This window comes from Lepidochelys olivacea (genome assembly GCF_965140295.1).
Source record: "Lepidochelys olivacea isolate rLepOli2 genome assembly, chromosome: 15".
NCBI classification, from domain to species: domain Eukaryota; kingdom Metazoa; phylum Chordata; order Testudines; family Cheloniidae; genus Lepidochelys; species Lepidochelys olivacea.
Window position 1 is genome coordinate 19,640,614 of NC_140425.1, and position 23,183 is coordinate 19,663,796.

A 23,183-nucleotide genomic window follows, 5' to 3' on the forward strand; every position below is an offset into this window, starting at 1 on the left:
TTCACTTCCACCACGTGTTATACGTTTCTCCAATTTCTGGTGGGGTAGCAGGTGCTGATTTTTAATGCCTATTTTATTTTGTCTCCTTTCACATCAGCCTAAAGATCACTTTTTTTTTTTTTTTTTTAAACACTGGGTAATTTAGTCACACACAAACTTAAAAACAGAAGCTGTAACATGCTGTTAAAACAACATTGCCCACTGTTAAATCAGCTAGTTATTGATAGGAAGGAGGACAGGGGAATTCAGAGTACCCCCACTTCCTGCAGATGTCTTCTATCAGCCTAAGGGGGAAATACATGAAAATGCATGTGGCGAACTGAGCTTCGGGGCTGTAACCTTCCCATTCTCCCCAGAGCTATGCCAGCAGCATTGTTCTTTAAGCAAGCTGTTGCCCATGAAACAACTGCATTTCTATTCCCCCCCCCCAACCCCAAAAGGTGGCATAAACCTGTATGTGCTACAGAGACATCGAGAACTTGTAATTACGGCTTGTGTATGAGGAAGTGCCACTCTCTGCAACAGAGTACAATTTGAGCTGTTTCACACACCGCAGCTATTCTAGCAGCTGTCCAAGATCTTCATTCTGATACCTTTGATATTGTGTCTGAAGTGCTAAGAGCTAAATCCTTGGCCAATGGGCAAGGTTCTTAGGGTAAGGGGATGCTAATCAGGGAAGGATTTTAAACAAACCCCTCAACCTCTTCATCACAGGGTGGCTGGGCCATCAAAGCACCTGAAGCACGACTGGTATTAAAGGGCTCAGCAAATCTGTCGATAAACCATTAGCCTCAAAGTCAAGAGGACTGGCTATGACACACAAACACTCAACTACCTTTTTTCATCCAAAATCAATGTTGTATTTATCTTCATTGATCTACAAGGAAACTGAATGTTTAAAATTACAGGGGTGCAGGGGGGAGGTTGGGAGGGGGAGGGAGGGAAACGAGATACAGAGTCAAGGAAAGAAAATAGTAGCAGATGGCTGAATTAACTAGAGAGTAAAAGCCCAGGATATATAAAACATGGATACTGAAAAATAAAATAAAGGAGGGGGAAATGGTACAGCAAGTAAAACATGGCAAAATTTACATATGAATGAAAAGTAAAATTTGAAATAAAAAATAAAAATCATTCCAAAAAGCCAGTTCAAGGCAGAACCACACTGCAACAAACATTTGCTTATGGTCTTCATGTACTATAGATAATACATCAGAATTTCTTTTTTTTAAATCAACCATTAGACTTTTTTTTTTTTTTGCACTCCTAAAATTCTACTTTGTCTTGTATACAGATTCCAATAAGAACACTGCACAATTAGCACAAGGGGTCCACGGAAAATTGTCCTTGCTTGCCAGCGAGCCTGCCCACAACACACACGCACGCACACACACACGCACACACACACAAAAAAAAGGAAAAAAGAAAAAAAAAAGGAAAAAAGAAAAAAAAATTAAAGAAAGGGTCTGCCGCATGGGTACTGTGCCAGTTCCATCTGTCTTTGCCATCTTGAAAAGTAGGAAACCATAATCTCCTCCCAGGAGCGTCTCTCTCCTTGGTGAACTGTCCCTTGTGTTTGTACAAAAAAAATGCAGTCTCTCTCGCTCTCTTTTTTTTTTTTGTTAAACACAAGCATCCTTCTTTCTGTTCACATGCCATTTCCATTCTGTCTCCAGAGTTGCAAGTTGTTTTGTTTTTTTGGGTTTTTTTTTTTAAAATCTTCCTCCCCCCAACATCCACTAAGACCTGCCTCCAAGTTCTTGCATAGTTGAAGTATATATGCTGCACTTAGCTTTCTGAGTGTGTATTTCTGACTGTGACAAGAATGAGTTGTAACCATGTTAACAAATAACCAGAGTGGTTCTAGAAACCTTTTTTTTTTTTATAAAGTCTACCTATGTTAAGAATTTAATATTGGTGTACATTTATATTAACAGAATATTTACAGTTTGTTTTCTTTGTTTTGTTTTGTTTAAAACAAGAAGTCAAAAAAAATTCCTCTTAAATTTCTGCATAATATTATAAGGCAAAAAACAAACAGTTTTGTACATTATTATTATTAATAATAATATTTTAATATATATCTGTAACTTCGGTTCCAAAGTACCAAGATAAGTGATCGATTGGCCTCAGTTAGGGAACCTCACAGTGGACTGTAAGAAACTACAGTATTTCCATAAATAATACTTTAAGAAACCCTGGGTAATTTTCTTAAGGATCTGAGGCATTTTAAATGCAAATTTAACTAAAAGCAAAATTTCTCTTTTTTTAAGTGAATAACGAGCACAAAATTAAAAAAAATACAAATCCATTAAAAATGTTTCTCACATTTGGGAAAAAATGTACAAACTTGATATTTTTAATAACTAATTTTAGCACAGAAACAAAAATAAAATAAAAAAAATCAATACCTATATATATTAAATTCCCATTCTTAGCAACCTTCTTGTTGGAAAGTTTGAAACCCCGGACCCCCATTATTTATGGAACTGTGCTTAACTTCTATAAATTTTACATTTAAAAAAAAAAAAAAAAGGGTTACAGCAGTGCATTTTGTAAAAGATTTTTGTTGTTCTATATACAGCCAAGTTTAAAATTCGCCCTGTTGGGGACTATCGTGCCTCTACTTCTTTGGGGTTCCTAGAGGGGGAATAGTCCCTGGACTCTGAGTTTGTGAGTGGGGTAGTCCTGCGTGGGGAGGCAGGTCTAGTACTGCTTGCTGGTACCAAAGGGGGCGGGGCGCTCAATGCTGCGGTTGGTGGGTTCCTATTTAAGATGCCATTGTGCATGGCAGTGGATGGACTGAGTCTGGGATAATGCATCCCGCTTAAGTGAGGCATGAACGATGGCATGTGTGCCAGATGACTTTCGATAGGGGACGAGTGCAGGTGGTGCATTCTGGCGCGCTCAAGTTCTTCCCGTAAGTGCAAGCGCTCCCTCTCCTCCACTTGCCGCAACCTCTCCTGCTCTCGGCGGGCTTCAAGAAGGTTTTCATGGTTATAGTCGTGCGGTTCTCTGTCTCTGTAAGAACGTTCATGGTCATAAAATCCAGAGGTGGTAGGAAACCTGTGGATGGGATCTGTCCGGAGCTGGAAGTCCATTCGACGATGCAAATCTAAGCTCCGGTAGGCATCTCGCAATGGGTCCCTCACTGGGTCCCAAGAAAATCCAGGATGTGGCAGTCTCTCCCTTCCTGACAAAGGATTCATGCCCATGAGAGGGGTCATCATTCTGCTGCGGTCTAGAACATTCATGTTGTTCATCTGGTGAACGCTACTCATGGAGAGAGGCATCGTGGCGGCCATAGAATGGGGCAATGGTAATCCATGCAAAGAAGGTGGTGGCGGATGTTCCACTGTTCTGGAATGCTGTGAAGGTTCAGATCCCACCACCAGCACATCACTGTCCTCCTTGCGCTCCTCTTTGACCTTGATGTCATTCTTAATCTTCTGGAGGTCACTTGGAAGCTCTGGCTTTCTCTCTATATCTTTGTTCATTAAATTGCTAAGTTTCAAGCTCTCGCTTAGTGCGGGTTTGCTGTAGGGAGATACAGACTGAATTACTGGCTTTGTGTTGTCCTCGGAGGGTCTCTTATCATGGCTTGGAGTTTCCTTCACGGGGGAACGGCTCTCTTTTATCTTGTGTTCTGTTATGGGCAGCTCTCTCAGTCGGTCAGGGTGCTCTCTCTCTGGTTCTTTGGCCCTTTCCCTTTCACCAATGCTAACTTGCCTGATGGGATCGCTGGAGGTCTGACTGTTGCTGCGGATGAGGTTGCTGATCTGATGGGTCACAGGAGCTGATGCCGGTGAGGATCTATTTGAATGTCTGTTTTTATCCATGAGATCCCTGTTTAAAGAGAAAATACCTTATTGTTGGTGTGTGCTCGTTTACACCAAACACCTATGCCAACGATGAACAGAAGTATATGTTACTATTAAAATTGTGGGCCAACACAGACCTTCTGAAAATGAGGGACTACCAGCTTTGGCTAGCAGCAGGTATAGCAGTATTAAATGCTGAGCACTATCTTGCAGCCGGCTATTCCAGCTATGGGCTACTCCTGAGCAAAGAATGTTAAATGTGCACTTGTTTGGTGACTTGCAAAATGGGACATGAATATGAGAACACCAAAGTCACCTTTAACAGGTGACCTTATCTCCATTTAAACTTTAGTCTCCTTAAGAGACAGGCTAGTGGAGGGCCAAAAGGGTCAGCAGATTATTTAAAAAATATTTTTCTAGACTGTGCCAACCAAGGAATTAATCATGATGCTATCAATCAATAAATATAATTTATTACCTAGCCATTAATTTTCTAAGATCTGCTTGAGTTACCTCGATGGCTGCACTGATGCCGTGTGACATGCCTCTAAGACAAAGACACTGAATCTTTTGGCAACTTAGTCTCAAGTTCTACGCACATTTACACTAAATTCTTCCTAAAACAAATCCATCTTAAACTCTCCTATATTGGGGCTTGAGCAGCCTGAACATGAGGTAACATTTGTTTTCCTAGGGAGATCTCCTCTTTAGTTCAGTTCAACTGAGCTCAGTGCTGCAATTGCAGCAGTTATTTAAGATGTCTAAGAAAAAAATCCCAAGCACTGGAGATATATGCCCATGAAACGGATAGATCAGACTGCCTTTCAAAAAGGGCTGCTTTGAGGCACAGACAGTTTAATGCACTGGTGCTGACTAAATGAGCACCCTCGCACACAAGCAGGGATGATATCCAGTGTTTTGAGTGGGAATGGGAAGCATGAGAGTGGGGTTGTATTCCCAGTTGTGCCACTGATGTGTTGTTTGACCTTGGGCAAATCAATTAACTTCACTGTGCCTCAGTTGCTCCTATCCCTAAAAGGGGAGACGAGTAAGTAATGCTCACCCTTTTCAAAGTGCTCACCCTTTATCCAAGTGTGATCTTTGGATAAAAGGTGCGCTAAACGCAAAGTACGAGACAAGTGAGAAACTTAATGATGCTCAAGCTTTTTGTTGGGTTACTGTCATGAGCTGAATGACTCTCATGGTGAAAACTAGCAGGTGCTGTTGGAGTTCTGTGAGTATTTCTCTCCATTTGCTTATTTTTCAGGGCACTGAATTTTGGCAAATCTTTGGTATTGGTTCAGCAAAAGGTATTAGATGCTGTGGTAGACACACCTGGTGATGTTTTTAGGTCAGTTAAGCTGATTTACTAATAGCCTGCCTACATTACGGACCCTATGGCGTACTCCCATAGTGTAGACATAGCCTACGCTGACAGAAAGGGCTTTTCTATTAGAGTAGGAACACCGCCTCCCCAAATGATGGTAACTACATTGACACAAACACTGTTGCGCAACATAGCCGCCTCTGCACCGGAGATTAGGTTGGTTTAGCTGGGTCAATCATGTGTTTCTTTCATACCTCTGACCAACATAGTTGTTGGCCTAATTTTAAAGTTTAAGCAATTTAAACCCCTTTCTGGATGGTCTCACGCTGAAGTAAAGTGATCTTTGTTCGCTTTAGTGAAGTGAATTAAGCTAACGTGACCTAATGCCACTTTACTTTGAAATGAATGTCCAGACAGGGGTTTAATGCCCTTTAACTAATGCACTTTGAAATTCAAACCTTTAGTTAATTTTCTTAATTTCTTCCCATGCAGATTTCAGAGTAGCAGCCGTGTTAGTCTGTATTGGCAAAAAGAAAAGGAGGACTTGTGGCACCTTAGAGACTAACCAATTTATTTGCGCAAAAGCTTTCGTGAGCTACAGCTCACTTCATCGGATGCATGCAGTAGAAAATACAGTGGGGAGATTTATATACACAGAGAACATGAAACAATGGGTGTTACCATACACACTGTACCGAGAGTGATCAGATAAGGTGAGCTACTACCAGCAGGAGAGCGGGGCGGGGGGGACGGGGGACTTTTGTAGTGATAATCAAGGTGGGCCATTTCCAGCAGTTGACAAGAACGCGTGAGGAACAGTGTGTGTGTGTGTGTGTGTGTGTGTGTGAGATAAACATGGGGAAATAGTTTTACTTTGTGTAATGACACATCCACTCCCAGTCTCTATTCAAGCCTAAGAAAATTACAGAACGTCACTAGCCATCACCTTCAGCCCCCAACTAAAACCTCTCCAACGCATCATCAAGGATCTACAAGCTATCCTGAAGGACGACGACCCATCACTCTCACAGATCTTGGGAGACAGGCCAGTCCTTGCCTACAGACAGCCCCCCAATCTGAAGCAAATACTCACCAGCAACCACACACCAAAACCACTAACCCAGGAACCTATCCTTGCAACAAAGCCCGTTGCCAACTGTGTCCACATATCTATTCAGGGGACACCATCATAGGGCCTAATCACATCAGCCACACTATCAGAGGCTCGTTCACCTGCACATCTACCAATGTGATATATGCCATCGTATGCCAGCAATGCCCCTCTGCCATGTACATTGGCCAAACTGAACAGTCTCTACGTAAAAGAATAAATGGACACAAATCAGATGTCAAGAATTATAACATTCAAAAACCAGTCGGAGAACACTTCAATCTCTTTGGTCACTCGATTACAGACCTAAAAGTGGCAATTCTTCCACAAAAAAACTTGAAAAACAGACTCCAACAAGAGACTGCTGAATTGGAATTAATTTGCAAACTGGATACAATTAACTTAGGCTTGAATAAAGACTGGGAGTGGATGGGTCATTACACAAAGTAAAACTATTTCCCCATGTTTATTCCCCCCGCACACACACATTGTTCCTCAGACGTTCTTGTCAACTGCTGGAAATGGCCCACCTTGATCATCACTACAGAAGGTTTTTCCCGCCCGCTCTCCTTACCTGATCACTCTTGTTACAGTGTGTATGGTAACACCCATTGTTTCATGTTCTCTGTGTATATAAATATCCCCACTGTATGCATCCGATGAAGTGAGTTGTAGCTCATGAAAGCTTATGCTCAAATAAATGTTAGTCTCTAAGGTGCCACAGGTACTCCTATTCTTTTTCCCATGCAGACAAGCTCTAAATTTATATGCAAAGGAGTTCTTCTTCCCCTTTCAAAAATGTGCGTCTGTAAATTGTACCAGAGACTATAGCTCTATGCTATTTAGGATTCTGGGACAATTACTCCTATACAATCTTCCTGACTTTAGTGCATGAGAGTAAGAGGTCAGAATTTAACCTCGCCTCTGTACATAATACTGGAGAGATGGACTGCATAAATACTTCATTACTAATGCCCTGGGCCAGATTTTCATCTCCAAACTCACCAGGTCAAATCCCGTCCAGATGACAACTCTTTGTCATTACCACCCTGAAGTACCAGCAATACGCTCCCAGCTCAAAAATGTTTCAAGTAAACAGAAAGGCCTTGCAGTTTGCCCTGAAGGTCTGACTGTGTGTGGAACAAGTGAAGCTGGAAAAGCCATTTCCAGAGTGGAGGGCATTTTGTAGAATGTGCTGGTATCAGGCATACAAATCTAGGAATAGTTGGTTCGTATCAACTGCCAAGGTAAAACACACAGAGTTAGCTGCTCAGCTAACCGGGCCTAAGTCACGAAGGGCGTGTTAAATCAAAATCATACACCTAGAAGACAAAGCACTACGTGGAGCACAGGTGAAATATTCCAATCACCACTTAAAACCTACACTAGAGCTGCTTTTAAACTCAAACTGATGGATTGCCCATCAACATGAGTTCCCTAATATTTTTGCACATGCTCCACAGACATTTGCATTTACCCTGTTAGTACTATGGAACAAACGTTTGTGAAGTATCCAGACTAGCATGTGCAACTGTTAGTGCGCAGTGCTAGCTGACATTCTTTACAACCATCCATCTCACAAAACTACCAGCTCATTTTTTGAGCAGTTGGTATGCTTGGGCTCTCTGGTGAGACTGCTAACAGGATCCGAATGGACCATGGAGTCTGAGCTCCACACCCTGGTCGCTTCAAGTCAGGGAAGGAAGCACAGAGGAGGGTGTGGAGAACCTTCCAGGCTATAAGGTACCTGTTCTGTGGGTAAATGGAGTGTATTGGTCTGCAGATTGGTCACTCTAGCATCTTTCATAAGCATTACATTCACAATGAAGTGAAAGATAGTAGGTTCTCTTGATTCTACAATTGATAATTTCCCTTGCAAGCCTCACGCGAGAGATATTGGTCTGGTTTAGTTTTTTTAAGTTTCTTTTTCATGGGGCCATTTTTTCACAGGAGCTTGAAATCTGCCTGCTTCACGGATTATTTTCATCTCTGGACTGTTCCTAATAGAACTAAAATTAATGACTTATTGTTCACCTCTTGGTTTATGCATTAGCATCATGTTAGCACTAGACCGGCAACAGCTAAAGAGGAATCCCATGTAGGCTTTTTCTTTTCTGGATCCTGCCAAACCAGTCTACTTTGGTTTCTCAACAGAACTGTTTGGGTTTTATTTGAGATACCTGGCTAAGGCATTGCCCTTAGCTCAGTGTATGGGAATGAGAGAGATCATATCACAGTATCACAATGCAGTTTGCAAACCTTTGCTTACCTGAGATGTTTTGAAAGACAGAAAACGCTGCAGCCCACAGCAGCTCTCATTCTCCATGCCTGTGTATTACAGCTGTCTAATGAGAGGCACTTCGGGGATAGAGTCTACCTGACAAATGGCCTAGTGGCAGGAGAGGATGGACTTGTTCACCACGTTGCAACAGAGAGTGACATTCGAGGACGGTCTGTTTGTTTCGGTCTTGCCAAAAACATGCCTATGGAAGTGCTGAGTGGTGGAGAAGGCCTGTTGATGGCTTCAGAGCCTCACATCACTCAGCAGCAGATTTACAATTATACCGAAATCAAGGCCACTGGAGGGGGAGTTGAAGATTAAGGGGTACAAGAAAGTGCCCAAAGCCACGTACCTCTCTTTCTCTCTGTCATCTTTATTCAGTGAAAGATCCCTCTTCTCTGACTCCCGCTCCCGGTCTCTGTCGTGGTTGGTTACTGAGGAGCTTCGTTCGGAATCCCCTGGCTTAGGCCACTGTGGAGGTGTCGGGAAGGAAGGTGGGGTTCGATGGAGTCTATTCCATGGCTCGTGGGGATTATTAAAGCTTTGTAGGTTTGGACCGTCTTTGTGAGCAAAAATGCTGTTGTGAGCTAGAATAGTGGGGGCAAAAGGGAACAGATTTTTTTCTTTCTTTTGAACAAGAGTTGAGAAATAATTCACACCAAATTATCCCAAATAAATTCTGTAAAGTGCCAATTATAACCATAACTATCCTTTCAAGGCTTCTCATTCTGGGCTCAGGTAAAGCTCTTAGCAGGAAGTTCTGACCACTTCTGATAACTGGTGAAAGACACAGCCGCTCTTAAGGCTGTTTGTGGGGGTAGCTTTAACTACAGATCTGAGTAACTCCTGCAAGGTAATGAGACCATTAACGCCATGAGAGATGATTCAGAATCGCCCAGCTTCTCCTTCTCTCCCCGCCACCATGGGATCCATCAAAACCAGTGCTCACTAGCTCCCATCACGGATGTAAACTAAAAGGCTGCAGGTAATTACAGAAAATCAGCTACCTGCACTGGGGACTCGGGGCCCTGTTAGTTAAGGAAAGCACAGGTGATGGGTAGTTGTATTTTTTGTTTTTTAAACAGAGCTTGGCCGTGGTTCACACTCTCCTTTTAGCATGATCAGTCACTTGATTTTTGTCCACCAATCCAGAATTCATCCCCTGCTCTGCCTGAGATGCACATGCATGCTCCCCTACGTGCGTCTGCCAAGCATGCCTCGCCTGCCAGTAATGTGCTTTTAAAGGAAAATCATTCTATATGTGGAACTCCATGGGAGTTGGCGGGAGGGGGTATGTCTGCACAGTGATTTAGGAGAGATATCAATGGCTGTTCTACTGCAAGTCTTCGCTGTTGAAGGGTGTCACTTTACACGCCAGTAGGGTAGCAGAGCTTGGCAGAGTTTCACGGCTCTGGCACCTCTAAGAGCACACAAGGCAACAATCTTGAGCGGTGAAGAGATGCAGAAGCACGGCTACTGATACACGCGACATGCAGAAAAGCTCCCACCGCAGAGACCTGGAAATCTTAGGTGCAGTGTTTTCAGATAGGATAATGGAGGTTAGGAAATAACTTTTTTAAAAACTACCACCAGCTGCTGTAAATATTAGCATGTGGCTTTTTTGGAAGGGATGTTTGTCTGCAGTAACCCAGCCAGTACTTACTCAGAGCATGACTGCCTAATCCTCCAAAGGCATTGCTGCCTAAGTTCCCAAGGCCGCTGAAGGTGCTTGACCTGCTAAATGGATCTGGAAAGGCAAACAGGGATTTAGCAGGCATTTAGCCAAGAATGTTGGAGAATGAAACGCACCCCTCCCCTTTTGAATGCTCTGAATCCACATAGGATTAGGTCAGACTTTAAGCTGATCCTCCTTATTGCAAGGTTCTTTGCACAGAAAATTCCCAGCATGTTAAAAATGGAGAAGGGATTCAGTGCTTACTAGACAAACAGATGCAGTCAACTTTTGTATGCCAGTCAGAGGGGAGCTAGAAGTTAAGTTCTAATAGTTGAAATTGGGGTGGCAGCTACTAAGCTACATGTAGCAACGAAGAGCTGTAAACTGGCATGAGTGGGCCTTGCAATAACCTTTTCAGGACATAAGATGACTGGGATATACTGATTCGCTCTCCAGCCCCTTTCCGAGCCTACTCTGGGTTCTGCACCATGTTACAGTGTAGACATCAATTTAAAATAAAGCTCTGACAAAATCCAGAAGCCTTGGTATAGGATAACAAAAGGCTCCTGCATTAGTAACCCTACACCTGAGAAAGGGCGAGGCCAGACACAAACACCACACTGCTGCTAGCTGATATTTGGGCAGCATTGGACAGTTAGTGGAGGAACTAAACGCAAAACCATTCTAGTAAGCAGGGGGCTGACAGCTTATGAGGACAAAGCTTTTTGATACAGATGAACTTTCTTTGCTCACTACTCATTACATTTCAGTTACCTTGCAACGGGAACTACAGGCACTTTGGTAAGTGGCCTGAGAGGTCATCTTGTCTCACTATCGCTTTTGCATGCACCGCTGTATTGTCTACTGTGTAACCTTTTCACAGACATAATCCTCAGTGAGTCACTACAGACATCCATCCCTATAGCACTATACACCTGGGCCTCTAGCACTACAAGTCCTCGTACAGAGCCACTAGCCGCAGTGACACTGGGAGCGCGAGTGTAGACTGGGGCTATTGTCTGTCAGCCACCTGGTTTTTTAGACCTGCTCTGAGTCCGGTTAGATGAGCAGTTGGCTAAAATGCCGGAGAAGGGTCTGCACTAGCGCTCCAACTAGGGAAAAAAGGCTGGTGTAGAGTCAGCCTCAGAGGACTGTTTATCCTCGCTCACTAGTGAGGAAGTAGACCCCAGTCGTAAGGCCTTGCTAAGCCAGGGCACTAAGTTCCCTCACTACACTGCTACCATTGAATTCTGACCAGACCTAAAACATCTTAAACAACAGACAAGAGCTGGGTGAACACTACAAAGTTTTCCACAAATACATCCATTAGAATTTTTACACTAATTGACTCTGTGTTTGCACCCTACTCTTGTACTGAATATTAGGGTGACTCATTTGCAGAAACAGTAAATTTTAATTGAGTGTTGGAAAAAATTCAAAGAAAACAAGTTACCATGGGGTTTTTGCCCTGGAAATTGAATTCGAACAGGTCATCATAGGGCATATTCTGTTCACTGACTGGATGAGAGTAAGGGCTTGACAACACATGAAAGTTAGTACAGAATAAGGTAGGGTGTGAATTTAAAGTGGAATGGCCATTCCTGAATAACACTGATTCTGGAATACAAATGTCTTTTTTTTTTCCAAATGATCTTAATCCACTTTGGAAGTGGATTATGCAAAAAAACAGAAAGACATACTTATTCCTGAATAACTCCATGAGTAGAAAAACCCATATTCTCAAAACTACCCAACACAGCTTGAACTTTGAGTGATATTATGAACTGCTCATGAGCACTATATCGAAAAAGGGAAACTGATTTTGTGCATAATTTAGAATGAAGAAATTTTAGAAAATCAGGGTCTGCTTCCAGCCAATTAGGGGAACAGAAAAGCAAGCAAAATATATTGGGTAATTGTTCATCCAGCTCTAATAAAAAACCCAGCCAAGAACTTAATAGGTGGGAAGGGATGTGGGAGAAACACATTCTAACTTATGCTTTGTTTGAGACATACTTTGCCAATGGTTGGAAGTGCTAAATTATCCTTTTTCTTTTGATCACCTTTTGATAAGCTTTCTAATTTCTAATTATTTATCCATCTAATGGCACAAATCCTTATTGTTTCTTTGAGCCCACTACACACACATTTAATTGTACAGAATGGAATAAACCTTTACATCAAGATGTAAGTGAGCACCCACAATAGCTTATCATTCATGGAGTTCCATCTTTCTGAGACTCTCCATCCATTGGCAGTGGAGGGATCTACTATGGCTGCTGACCTTAGGAAGTAATTTGAAGGTGGAAAAACAAAGGGTGTGATGGAGGAACAGATTCCTACATAGCTTCTGTTTCCTGTGGGGGATTAAACCCCACCCCTCAGTGCTATGGTATCTCAGACACGGCTGATCCATGGAATGAATTACATAGAACAATAAATGTGAAAGCAGGGTGTACTTACACTTACCTGCCAAATGGCTGGTAGGCAGGAAGCTGCTGTGATGAGGTGAGGGTCCAAAAGGGGTGGTGGCTGGATGTGCAGCACCTGTGGCAACAAGGGAGTGATATGTTTTTAGTCCAGTGATGGGTAAGTGTTTAATATGAAAAGTCGAAGCTCCTGTCCATCGAGTCCACTAGGTAGATACAAAGGCATGGGACATACTTAAGCACCACAGAGGTGGCATCTGAAATCTAGCAACACAAAGAATTTCTTTCCCTGTTCCCTAAATCAGGGCAAGACAAAGGGTGAATGAGAAATCTTGCATAAAATTTACTAATTCTCTGAAAAACTCTGATCTTGATGCCTTTTTATAAAAGATTCATGTAGCATGGTCATTTATTTCACGGCATGTAAACTGGGCTGGGTCACCCAAGGTCACAGAGCAAGACCGAGACCATTCTGAACTGGGACAGCTGCTGGCGTGGATGCATGTGAAGCAGCACTTTGTGATGGGCACATTGGGAGCACAACACCCATCATCCCTATCCCGGGTATCTGTCTTGAGGTTCCCTGAATGCATTGAAAATGTTAAAGATACTAACTGGACAGCAACTGGATATCGGCCTTGAGGTTCCCTGAATGCATTGTGTGTTGCATTTTGAGACTAGCGTTAAAATCACATGAGGTCCCCCTGCCCATTTGTTGTCAAGTTTGGTGACACTGTCCACTGCCAGCTGGGGAGCTTCACGCCAGACTTTGCTGAGTTGCTGGGATTCAAGGCTTCTGGGGCCTTGTCTATGGTAGAAAATATTTCCTAAAATTTCCCATCATGGCTAACGTTAATTCAGCTCAACTGGTGGTCTCAGTGGTGGGAGACCTAGCTTATATAAAGGCCCGGGTGGCTGCCAGCATTTTAAACACTAGGTTGGGTAGACCAGCTCCATGCAGGGTTAGATGACATGCTGTTTAAAATGCTGGTGACCAGCTGAAGCCCTGCCTGTGCTAATATTCCCATTATTGTGCTGAAATGCTGGGAAATTCTTTAGACAATGGTTTAATGTAAATATACCCTCCTGCCTTGCTCAAATGAAACAAAAACATGTCTACCTCTAAAAACAAGCTCCCCCATCTCCACATTTCATTATGAACTAATAGGACTCCATCAGGCAATGACAGAACCGGCACTTTCTTGAGACCAGCCTTAGCTGTACCCAGAATTGACCAAGAACTAAGTACAGCCTTCAGATGCAGTGCTTTATTGCTAGCTTTTCTCAAGTTGCATTGTAAATGTAGTCAATAAAAAGTTAACTTTCCCCCCTCCATTAAGATTGGAATAAGAAGTAGAGTCTGTCTGCAGCACCTGGTACCAACATGGCCCCACAGGGATGTGGCACTACGAAGAGTCACATGGGTAGTAACTAAACTTCAGAGCAGAAACTGCTACCCAAACATGGCCAATCTCCACCTCCCAAACCAGGACACGGATGTACCTATCCATTATCTGTGGCAGGAACTGATGCATAAAAGATCAATGTTAAACAGAGTGCTGTGTCCTGAACATGAGCAGACTTTAAAGCCCCAGAGACACGCGAGTCCCACACCAACTTGGGCACGACAAACCTAAGCAGCCAGAAAATGAATTAAGGAAACTTAAGAGAGACCACAGCAACGAAACCTGAGGTTATCTATAAACATTCCAACCGCTCCACTGCTTCAAGATGGATGGAGACTGTCATCTATCTAATCCTTTAAGATTTCAGAAGATGTATAACGGATGGTAGATTTCTTCAAAGGAGATGGCTTACAAACTCAACTACACGGGCTGATAATAAAAAATCCTCTGGAGAAAGCCAGGAGAAGCACTGTGGGCTGTCAGGTAGTTATTAAATATAACGTCTGCCAGGCAGCTGAACATCCGTCCTGAAGACAGGTGGCCCTAAGATAACTTATGTCTCCCACAGTAACAAGGCAATGCAGCAGAACCAATGATTCACACCAACTACGCACTTGTTCAATCAGGTGAAAAGAATGCCTCAGATATTGTAGATTAAAAGATTTATTTATCCATATATTACTGCTGCAATGTTTGTTCACTCTGCTGTTCTCTGATAGCACACTTTACCTAGATTTACGGTGTGATGGCTGTTGTGATTAATATACTCACAGACTAGTTGCTCTAAGGTTATTTATCTCCAGTTGAAGTAAAGGATTCTATTAATTTGCCTTCTCTAAACAAATCTATTCCATGCTACTTCTCTTCTTGCTTTTGTTAAGAGATAAGCTTGTCGTTATTAAATCATTAGCGATATAGATATTTCTCAGGCATGCTTGCTTCTTTAAAGAAATGTTAAAGATACTAACTGGACAGCACTGTTGCTGCATTTCTGTTTATGACTGCAAACTGTACTATAATACAGACCTCCGTGGCAAAACCAGAGATCATGCGGACATCTTTAAAAACAACAAGGGTTTGATTTGAAGATAGTGGAAGGAAAAGCAGCTCCCATAGTTAAAGTATTCAGTATGTATACACATACACACATAAAGACATCACCATAGCATCTGGGCACCTGTTTAGAGACCTACATATGCAAGGTGGCATCGTACAGCATAAAAATTGTATAACGGGCACATTGCTTATGTGTGGTGAAGCCACCAGTCACTCGCCCTTTGTAATTCACTTCCACAAATCATTGCACACAGACAAACAGGTCCCAGTTATGCAGCCTTCAACAAAGCTGGTATTTGAATCTCAACCTGATGCTGGGTTAGTTTTCTTTTTAGGATTTGGGAAAAAATTCATGCTACTTTTAATCATATGAATTTTAATGGGGTTACAGTGGGGATGAATTTGATTAAACTGGTCACAAATATACACAAGTGATACTGCAACCCTATGCTCTTGGGGGGAATTCTGTTCCAAAAAAAAATAAAAATTCTGCACACAATATTTTAAAATTCTGCAAAATTCTACATATTTTATTTGTCAAAATAAAACAATATAATCACACCAGTTTCAATTATTTTGGTAATTTATTTCAAAATACCTGTCAACAAGTATGTCTGCAACAATACAGACAACAAAAAAGATTCCTCCAGAAGTAGAATTAAAGACACCCCTACGACAACCCAGTTCCTGTTTCTGTTATGCTTTTGTTGGGTGCCTCAGTCTGAGTGTGTCACACGTGCCAGCTGGGCATATCTTGGGAGAAAACTACCCCCCAGCACTAGGCAGCCCAGATACTTGTACCCCCGAGAGCCCAGAGATCCAGAGAGAGATTCTGGGTCCTCGGCTTGTATGGAGTTTCCTGCACACCACCTCCTTCCTTCAGTACATGCTGGGAACCTCCAGCTCCCGGTCCCTCTTCCCACCGCCCCCATCAGTGTCCTGTATTTGCGAGCTAGAGAGGCAGGCTCTGCTGGGTCCAGCAGCCCCTAGTGGCAGCCAGCAGCTCTGCAGCACCAATTCTTCAGAGAAAAATGAAATTCTGCATAGAACATTAATTCTGCACAAATTCTGCATTGTGCAGTGGCACAGAATTCCTCAGGAGTAATCCTAAAAACAGAGTAAGGTGAGGAAATAAAAACACCATGTAAATTACCCACTAGTTAATTATATAAACTAAAATTGTATTCTGTCATCCTATCCAAGTGCACAGCTTTCACTGACTGCAGCTAGAAACTGCACGCCTCGCTCTGGGGGCAGACTTAGGTATCTAACATAAGGAAATAGTCAGAAGTGGGCTGGGGGAAAGAAGGACCGTAGGGGGAGAAGAGAGAGCATATTCTGCAGCTGGAAATCTTCCTGAATATAAAACAATAACCATACACAGTAGAACATCAGAGTTGCAGACTGTTTCAGTGACAGCTACTGGGAAGAATTCAATGTGGATTATATGGTATTTTGGTATGGGGAAAAAAAAAGATTTTAATGAAAAATTGTCAGCATTGAATTTTTATGTTTTCTGTGATTTTTTTAAATCAATTGTTACTGAAACTTTTTGTTCTCAGAAAACCACGTTTTCGGCAGACAAAAAACAAAAATTTGGGGGAGTATACAGCATGGACAATTTTAAAAAAACAACAGAAAATGGATCAATTTCAAACCCTCTGCAATGGAAACAACTTTGAATTTTTTTGGAAAATCATTTTTTGACCAGCTTCATATAGCATTTTAATCCGGCATGTGGAAAACTAAACTAAGCGCCAGCTGGAGAGACCCAAATTCAAGAAGCAATTCCTATCAGAGTTTACTGTAATTTGTCATCATCTCTTGCCTTATGGGGTAACATGTAGTTCCATTTGGACTGAAACAGGAAGACCCAGCAGAATAGACGGATCTGCTCTAAAAGAATAGTTTACCAATATTCTCTAATATTTTCAAACCATTATGCAGACTAACATATTGTACTGCTATAATTGTTGATTCATAATAGTAAAAGGAGAAAACACATGAAATCCATTGAGTGCGTGACATTTCTGCAAAAATGACTATTCTCTCTTACCTGTCGTGGAAAACAGAGGCCTGGCAAGATCTTGTGGGTAATGGAATCCTGGAAAAATTCCAGGGGCAGGAGGTCTGCTGAACAGGTCAAGTTTACCGCCTATGTCTAGCTTGTGGGGATCCAGCTGCATTTGCTGTCAAATGATACAAGAACAATCTCATTATACATTTCCTTTCTTTATGGGGAGAAAAGAGAGTTCAGGCTCACTGCTGCTTAGTACTGCCAGGGAGAGTTAGTGAGTATGACAGCAGTGTCTCTGGTCACATACCGTAGTCATGGTCTGACAACATCTATAAGGCCATTTCACTCCACAGCTTCTCAGCTGCCTGCCTCATTCACATGAATAAGGTCTGAAGTGAGCTCTTAGCCCCACAGCATACACAGCGGAGCATGCAACATGATACACTAAGTGCACTGCACCCTAGGATCAGTCTGCAGTCTTGACCTGACAAAAAACATTCCACAGGCTGAAAGCTACAGACAGAACCAGAAGCCTTAAGAGTCGACGACAGAGTTCTGTGCTTTGTTGCTCCAGTTCAGAGAGAGCGAGAGAGACTTTTGCAGACTATTCCTTTTCTACAGCTAGTAAACACCAAATGAAAGGAGTAGGGGGAGAGAAGAGATGTGGAGGAATGAAGAAAACTGCCTCTGAGACTCTGGATGAGATTTTTAACCTTCTCCTAGAGTATGCCAGGCTACTAGCAAAGAGCCAGACTGATACATTGACAGACTTCACCTATGCTGAGAAAATAAGTCTTTCTAAATGTACAGCTGAAATGATATTTTCACTTACTAAAATTTACATTGGCCATTTTAATGGCATTAATTAAAAAGCTCCAAGGGAAAGCAGTAAATATTCATTATTAACGGGACAAAAACTACAGTGGGAGCCATGAAAAAAAATCACGATAGAGATTGTTTTACTGTGGTGGTATCTGCTATTCTAAGTGTAGGCACCTGACATGGGGAATATTGAGTTTGTAATGGCACCCAATGTACCTAATCTTATTACCTCTTCAGTTTTTAAATTCCCTCCCATCCCCCCACAGAATCAAAGAAGAAAACCCATCCACCTCTGACACAGTAACTATCATTCTACTCGCCTGCTCTATGTTTTGTAAAATGTCCTTCACCGTATCGGTCATTTCATTCTGAATAGGATAATACTCCATATTCCACAGGAGGTACTAGTGCAGAAGGGAAATGATATTAAACATGTATGCTTCGTAAAAAGCTGGATCTTGGGCAAAATTACCCTCCCCCTCCCCCTCTTCTCAACTTCCTCTGGCTTCATACTTAATATCTGCTGTGTGTTTTTGCTACCATTCAACCCAATTTCCTTGCCCTCAGACAAACGTAACAGTTTCTGCCAGAGATGTTAAAAGTTTGAAAGCCTTAGTTAATCTATTCATCACAAGCTGAAGCGTCATCACTAGTATTCTGCTTCCTGCTCATTAGTCACTAAAATTTAGCCTATAATAAGCCAGAAGACTTGGCTTCATTGACTAAACTGGCTCTGTTACCTTTATCTTCTGCTGGTGATGGTAGATCTGCCAGGCAATCTGTACGTGAACTGCACACCACTTCCCAGGCTTCTGCAATCAAAAGGATAAGAATGTAGCTTACTTTAGCGCTTATGGTCTACAAACATCTGATATAACCACTTACTTCCCTTTCTTTAAAACTGTTAAAAGCGAGAGAGACTAATTGCTAAGTTGGCAGAGGGAGGTGATCAACATTTTTTGGTGTCTTGAAATTGTTTAAATGTAATTTTTTTTTTTTAAATAAAGGGGGCTTGAGAAGCAAGGTGTGATATTTTTCTAGTTTCATTACCAGCGCCGATTGGGAGTGGTGGACGTCAGCATTCAGAGTTGACACCTTGGGCTCCAAGAGCCATTCTTTGTTCTTTCTGACTTATGTATCACCACCCGAAAAAGCCACAATAAATGGCATGAAGAATATTATTACATCTGTTAACTATAAGTTTCATTTGATTACCGTTCCATGCAAAACGAGACTGAGTTTTACCCTGAATGATATTCCTCAGCTGCAGCTGAGAGCGAACTATTACATGTTTCTTCAAGTAAAGGATGAACATAAGACTTAAGTTTCAAAAGCATGTGGACTGTACTTAATAAAAATGTACAACCTCCCCATAACCCTTACTTACTCGGACTGGCGGTCTATAGGGGTCAGACACCTATGAAGAAAGCAAAAGTAAAAATTAGAGATTTTTCTGAAACTGGCCAATATATGGAAGGGTAGGGAACTTCCTTCCTCTGAACAAATGAAAACATACAGGAAGGCATTGTTCTAGAGAAGTCCTTTGTGGCACAGGAAACCCCAAAAGGCTTAAGAGAGGAGTTTTAATAAAACTTGTCTCTTTCATTTCTTGCACCAAACACAACAGGATTTTATGACAGATAAAGCAGTTGCATGCCAGCAACCAAACAGTGCCAAGGTTTTTCAGAACCAAGTAATCCTCCTACAATGGAGTGCATTAAAAACTGCTGCTCTCTAAACAAGGCTAAGAGGAAAGAGCTTAAAGGGTTTCCCACTCCACTTCCGGTGGACTTTGTTTAAATGAGTCCGTAAATCCCCCTGCATTCATGAACTGTTGGAGGTTATTGCCATAACAGCACATTCAATCTCCCAAGGCTAGTTCTTTCTTGAATGGTATTCTCTTTATTATAAACAATCAAACTGTTTACTGGAATTAAAGGAAGTGTAAAAGAGAAGTTTCAAATTGTTGCTTTACCCCCGGAGTCTTCTGCAGAAGAGTGTGGTGGACTGTGCCAGGTCTACCTGCTACATCAATTGGATTTGAAGTCTAAAAGAAAAGAAAATAGCATGAGTGACACTGTACTGCAGCACACTTAATATCTGTAGCTGTAGTAAATGGCATTAATTAGTCAGTGTTTGTACTGTGCTTTGACATGCATATTGCTATATTAGTGCTAAATGTTCTCTCACATTGGCTCCCAACTATGTTTAATGTCATCTATTAGTATTTAGCAGTGGTCGCACCTGCAGACCCCGCTGAGATCACAGCTCTATTGTGCTGGGTGCTGTACAACACGGTAACAGAGCCCTGCCCCAAAGAGTGTACAGTCTAACTAGACGAGTGGTGGAAGAGGAAACAGAGGCATGGAGAGATGAAGTGACACGCCCAAGGTCACACACCGCTTGTCAATGTCATAGCCAGGAACGAAACCCATGTTTCCTGAGTCCTTGTCTAGTGTTCTGTCCACTGGGTCAGCCTGCCTCTCTGAGCCGCTAGAAGACACAATGGCTAAAATGCAGACAGCCCACTATAGTAGCATTACCATGGGTAGAACTGCGCAATTTTATGAAAAAGAGCCTAGGGCAGTCATAGCTTTAGAGGTAGGTATGGTAAACCCTAGAGTGAGCTTAGTAGGTACTTTATAACAATACTTTCCCAACTTCTTTTCAATTGATTTATTCTATTGTTTCCTCAAGGAGGATTAAACACTTGGCCCTGGTCTACACTGGGGTGCGGGGGGTGGGGTTTCCGACCTCAAATACGCAATTTCAGCTACGCAAATAGCGTAGCTGAAGTTGGCGTATCTTAGGTCGACTTACCTGGCCCTGAGGACAGCGGCGAGTCGACCGCTGCCACTCCCCCATCGACTCCGCTTCCGCCTCTCGTGAGCTGGAGTTCCGGAGTCGATGGGGAGCGCGTTTGGGGATCAATTTATCGCGTCTAGACGAGACACGATAAATCGATCCCCAATAGATCCATCACTGCCCTTAGACTGTAGAATCCCAGTTACTACTCCTCCGTGTTGCCATTTGGATTTTCTCGGTTCTAAACTAGCTCACAGAGCCCTCCCTTGGAAGAGAACCCCAAGAACTGGAATTATACGTAAACAATCAGTCTTTGATTCCCCAAACAACTTCACCTGTTGCTCCCAAAAAGCTGAGTGCAGAGAGAGCTTAGGTCTAATACCCTGGTTGGCTGCTTTACTCAGAATTTACGTCATGTGACTGTAGATTCCAAACAGCCAGGTTTTAGGAGCAATCAATGAATGTAGGGTTTTTTTGTTTAGTTTAATTTTCTCAGGTCAAGTTGTTAAAACTGTCATTTATTTTAAAGACGATTCTGAATTGTCTAAGTGAAGAAGCACACTCCCCTGACAGACCTGCATTCAAAGGGCTCCTAGGGTCTCGGTCAGCTGAGGTTTAGGGAGGAAACAAAAGTCACAGCTATGATACAGTCAAGAGTCTTGAGATCACAATGCATTAATGATGGTGTGTCATTCTGTCTTCCTTTCCCCTGAGGACAGATGTGAATGCTTCCTCCAGCAAAGGAAATTGAATACTTTTGACCTTTTCAAGTTCTTAGCTTGTGAGAATGGCTTTTGGGAAACTCGCTGAGAAGTTTATAGTCAGTCTGCATTTATGTGAGTGGCTTTATACACCAGGCCTAAGGCAAGTGACATGGTAGGCATGGGGAGACAAAAGCAAACCCTTTGCTTTGTAGGACAGGGAGTGCTGAATTCATTTTGCCAGAATCAAGCCACTGGTCTGTCCTAATTATCTAGAATTTAATCCAATAGCTTGGGAGGAAGATAGAGGGGGGAAAAAAAAAAAAAAGAGGTGACAGTAACTTGTGTGGCTTCACCCAGAGGCTCAGCTCCATCTCCTCTATGGAACTGGAAAAGAATGTGACAAGTTGCAGATCAATTTTTCATCTCGTTCATGTCCCTCCAGATGTTAGCTTCCATGTAAATACAGCACTGCCCAGTACCCATACCATGTTCCTGATTAACCACTGCAGCAGACTGTGATCTTGCGCAGTTTAACCTTGAACTAGTGAGTGTTCTATGTATTTATCTCTAAAATAAATTAAAACCTAGTTACATAGTACTTCGAACTGCTTAGAAACGTGAAAGACCTGTGCTCACTACTTCCTTTTTACTGCAGAACAGTTTCTCTGCGAGTCTCACAGTATTTTACAGCAAGATGGTATTATAAAGTTTGGTAAAGAAGATGAAAACCAGAAGAGCACACTATCAGTGTATCAGAGGTTGTCTCATTATAGGCAGTCTTGAAGCAAAACTGTACTGTCTTTTGATGTCAGAGGTATTTTACAACAGTGTTAGTTCCATAGGGTTTGTGCATCTCTTTCAGATGAGATGTAAAACTGAGGTCCTTACCACTTGTGGTCATTAGAGATCCTTTGGAGTACTTCACAAGAATAGGAACATTAATCGTGGTGTTCTGGCCAAATTCCAAGCTAGGTAATTACATACTTCATTCCTAAATTCCACCCCCTGCCCACCCTTCCACCTGGATTTAATTGGAGAACTTATTCTTCCATTCCTGTACTTAATTTGTGTAATGTTCTAGTTGAGATAGGTCATTTATTATGGATTCTACACTATTTACAAAAAAAGGCTCACAGAGGCTTGATAAACCTCTGAAAAGTTCCTTCAGCTTCCATTAAAATATCTTGTGAAGTCCTTAATCATAGTGGTAAGTAGTTATTCATTCCCAACAACTTCATGTGAGTGACTGCTTACCAGTGCAAGTAAATGCACACCATGACCCTAAGTTTCTTGCTGGTCTGTTGCAAAACTGATCTTCCAAATGCAAACAGTGCATAACACACACAGTGCTGGTTCCTGAAGCCCTTTAATAAACAGCGATTCCGCAGATCATTTCTTATCTCTCTGCAGAGATGTGTTTAGAAATGACAGGAGATCTATAAAACCACGTCACTTAGCGTGTATAAACACGCTTTATCACAAGACTGAGTGTCACTTTTATAAGAATGTCATCAATAATCTCTCTGTACTATGGATTTTTTCTCTTGGAATGGATGTAAACATTTTCAGTACATTTTCTAAATTAAAAAAAAGAACATTAAGTTTGAAAAAAGTATGTGCCACAGAGTGTTTTTTTTTTTTAAAGTTAAAATGGTGAAATTTGCAAATTTTGCCAGTCTGCCCTAGTTATAATAATGCTTTGCAGCTGTACTCTGTCTTTCATCCAAGC

General features: G+C 42.1%; 1 protein-coding gene across 2 annotated transcripts in view; it reads right to left on the minus strand.

Annotated features, from left to right (window-relative positions):
* Positions 1–862: 862 nt before the first annotated feature.
* FBRSL1 (fibrosin like 1) overlaps positions 863–23,183 on the minus strand; it is a 743,463-nt gene continuing 721,142 nt past the window's right edge. Inside the window, exons 13-21 of one of the 2 annotated variants that reach the window (XM_084649611.1) lie at positions 19,921–19,992; positions 19,333–19,362; positions 18,686–18,757; positions 18,266–18,349; positions 17,163–17,295; positions 12,679–12,762; positions 10,204–10,287; positions 8,893–9,127; positions 863–3,846 (exon numbers count right to left, since the gene is read on the minus strand). In XM_084649611.1, the coding sequence (XP_084505737.1) occupies positions 2,613–3,846; positions 8,893–9,127; positions 10,204–10,287; positions 12,679–12,762; positions 17,163–17,295; positions 18,266–18,349; positions 18,686–18,757; positions 19,333–19,362; positions 19,921–19,992 (2,028 nt within the window). In that variant the 3' untranslated portion in view covers positions 863–2,612. The remainder of the gene's footprint in view (positions 3,847–8,892; positions 9,128–10,203; positions 10,288–12,678; positions 12,763–17,162; positions 17,296–18,265; positions 18,350–18,685; positions 18,758–19,332; positions 19,363–19,920; positions 19,993–23,183) is intronic. The other variant, XM_084649612.1, reaches the window with a different exon arrangement.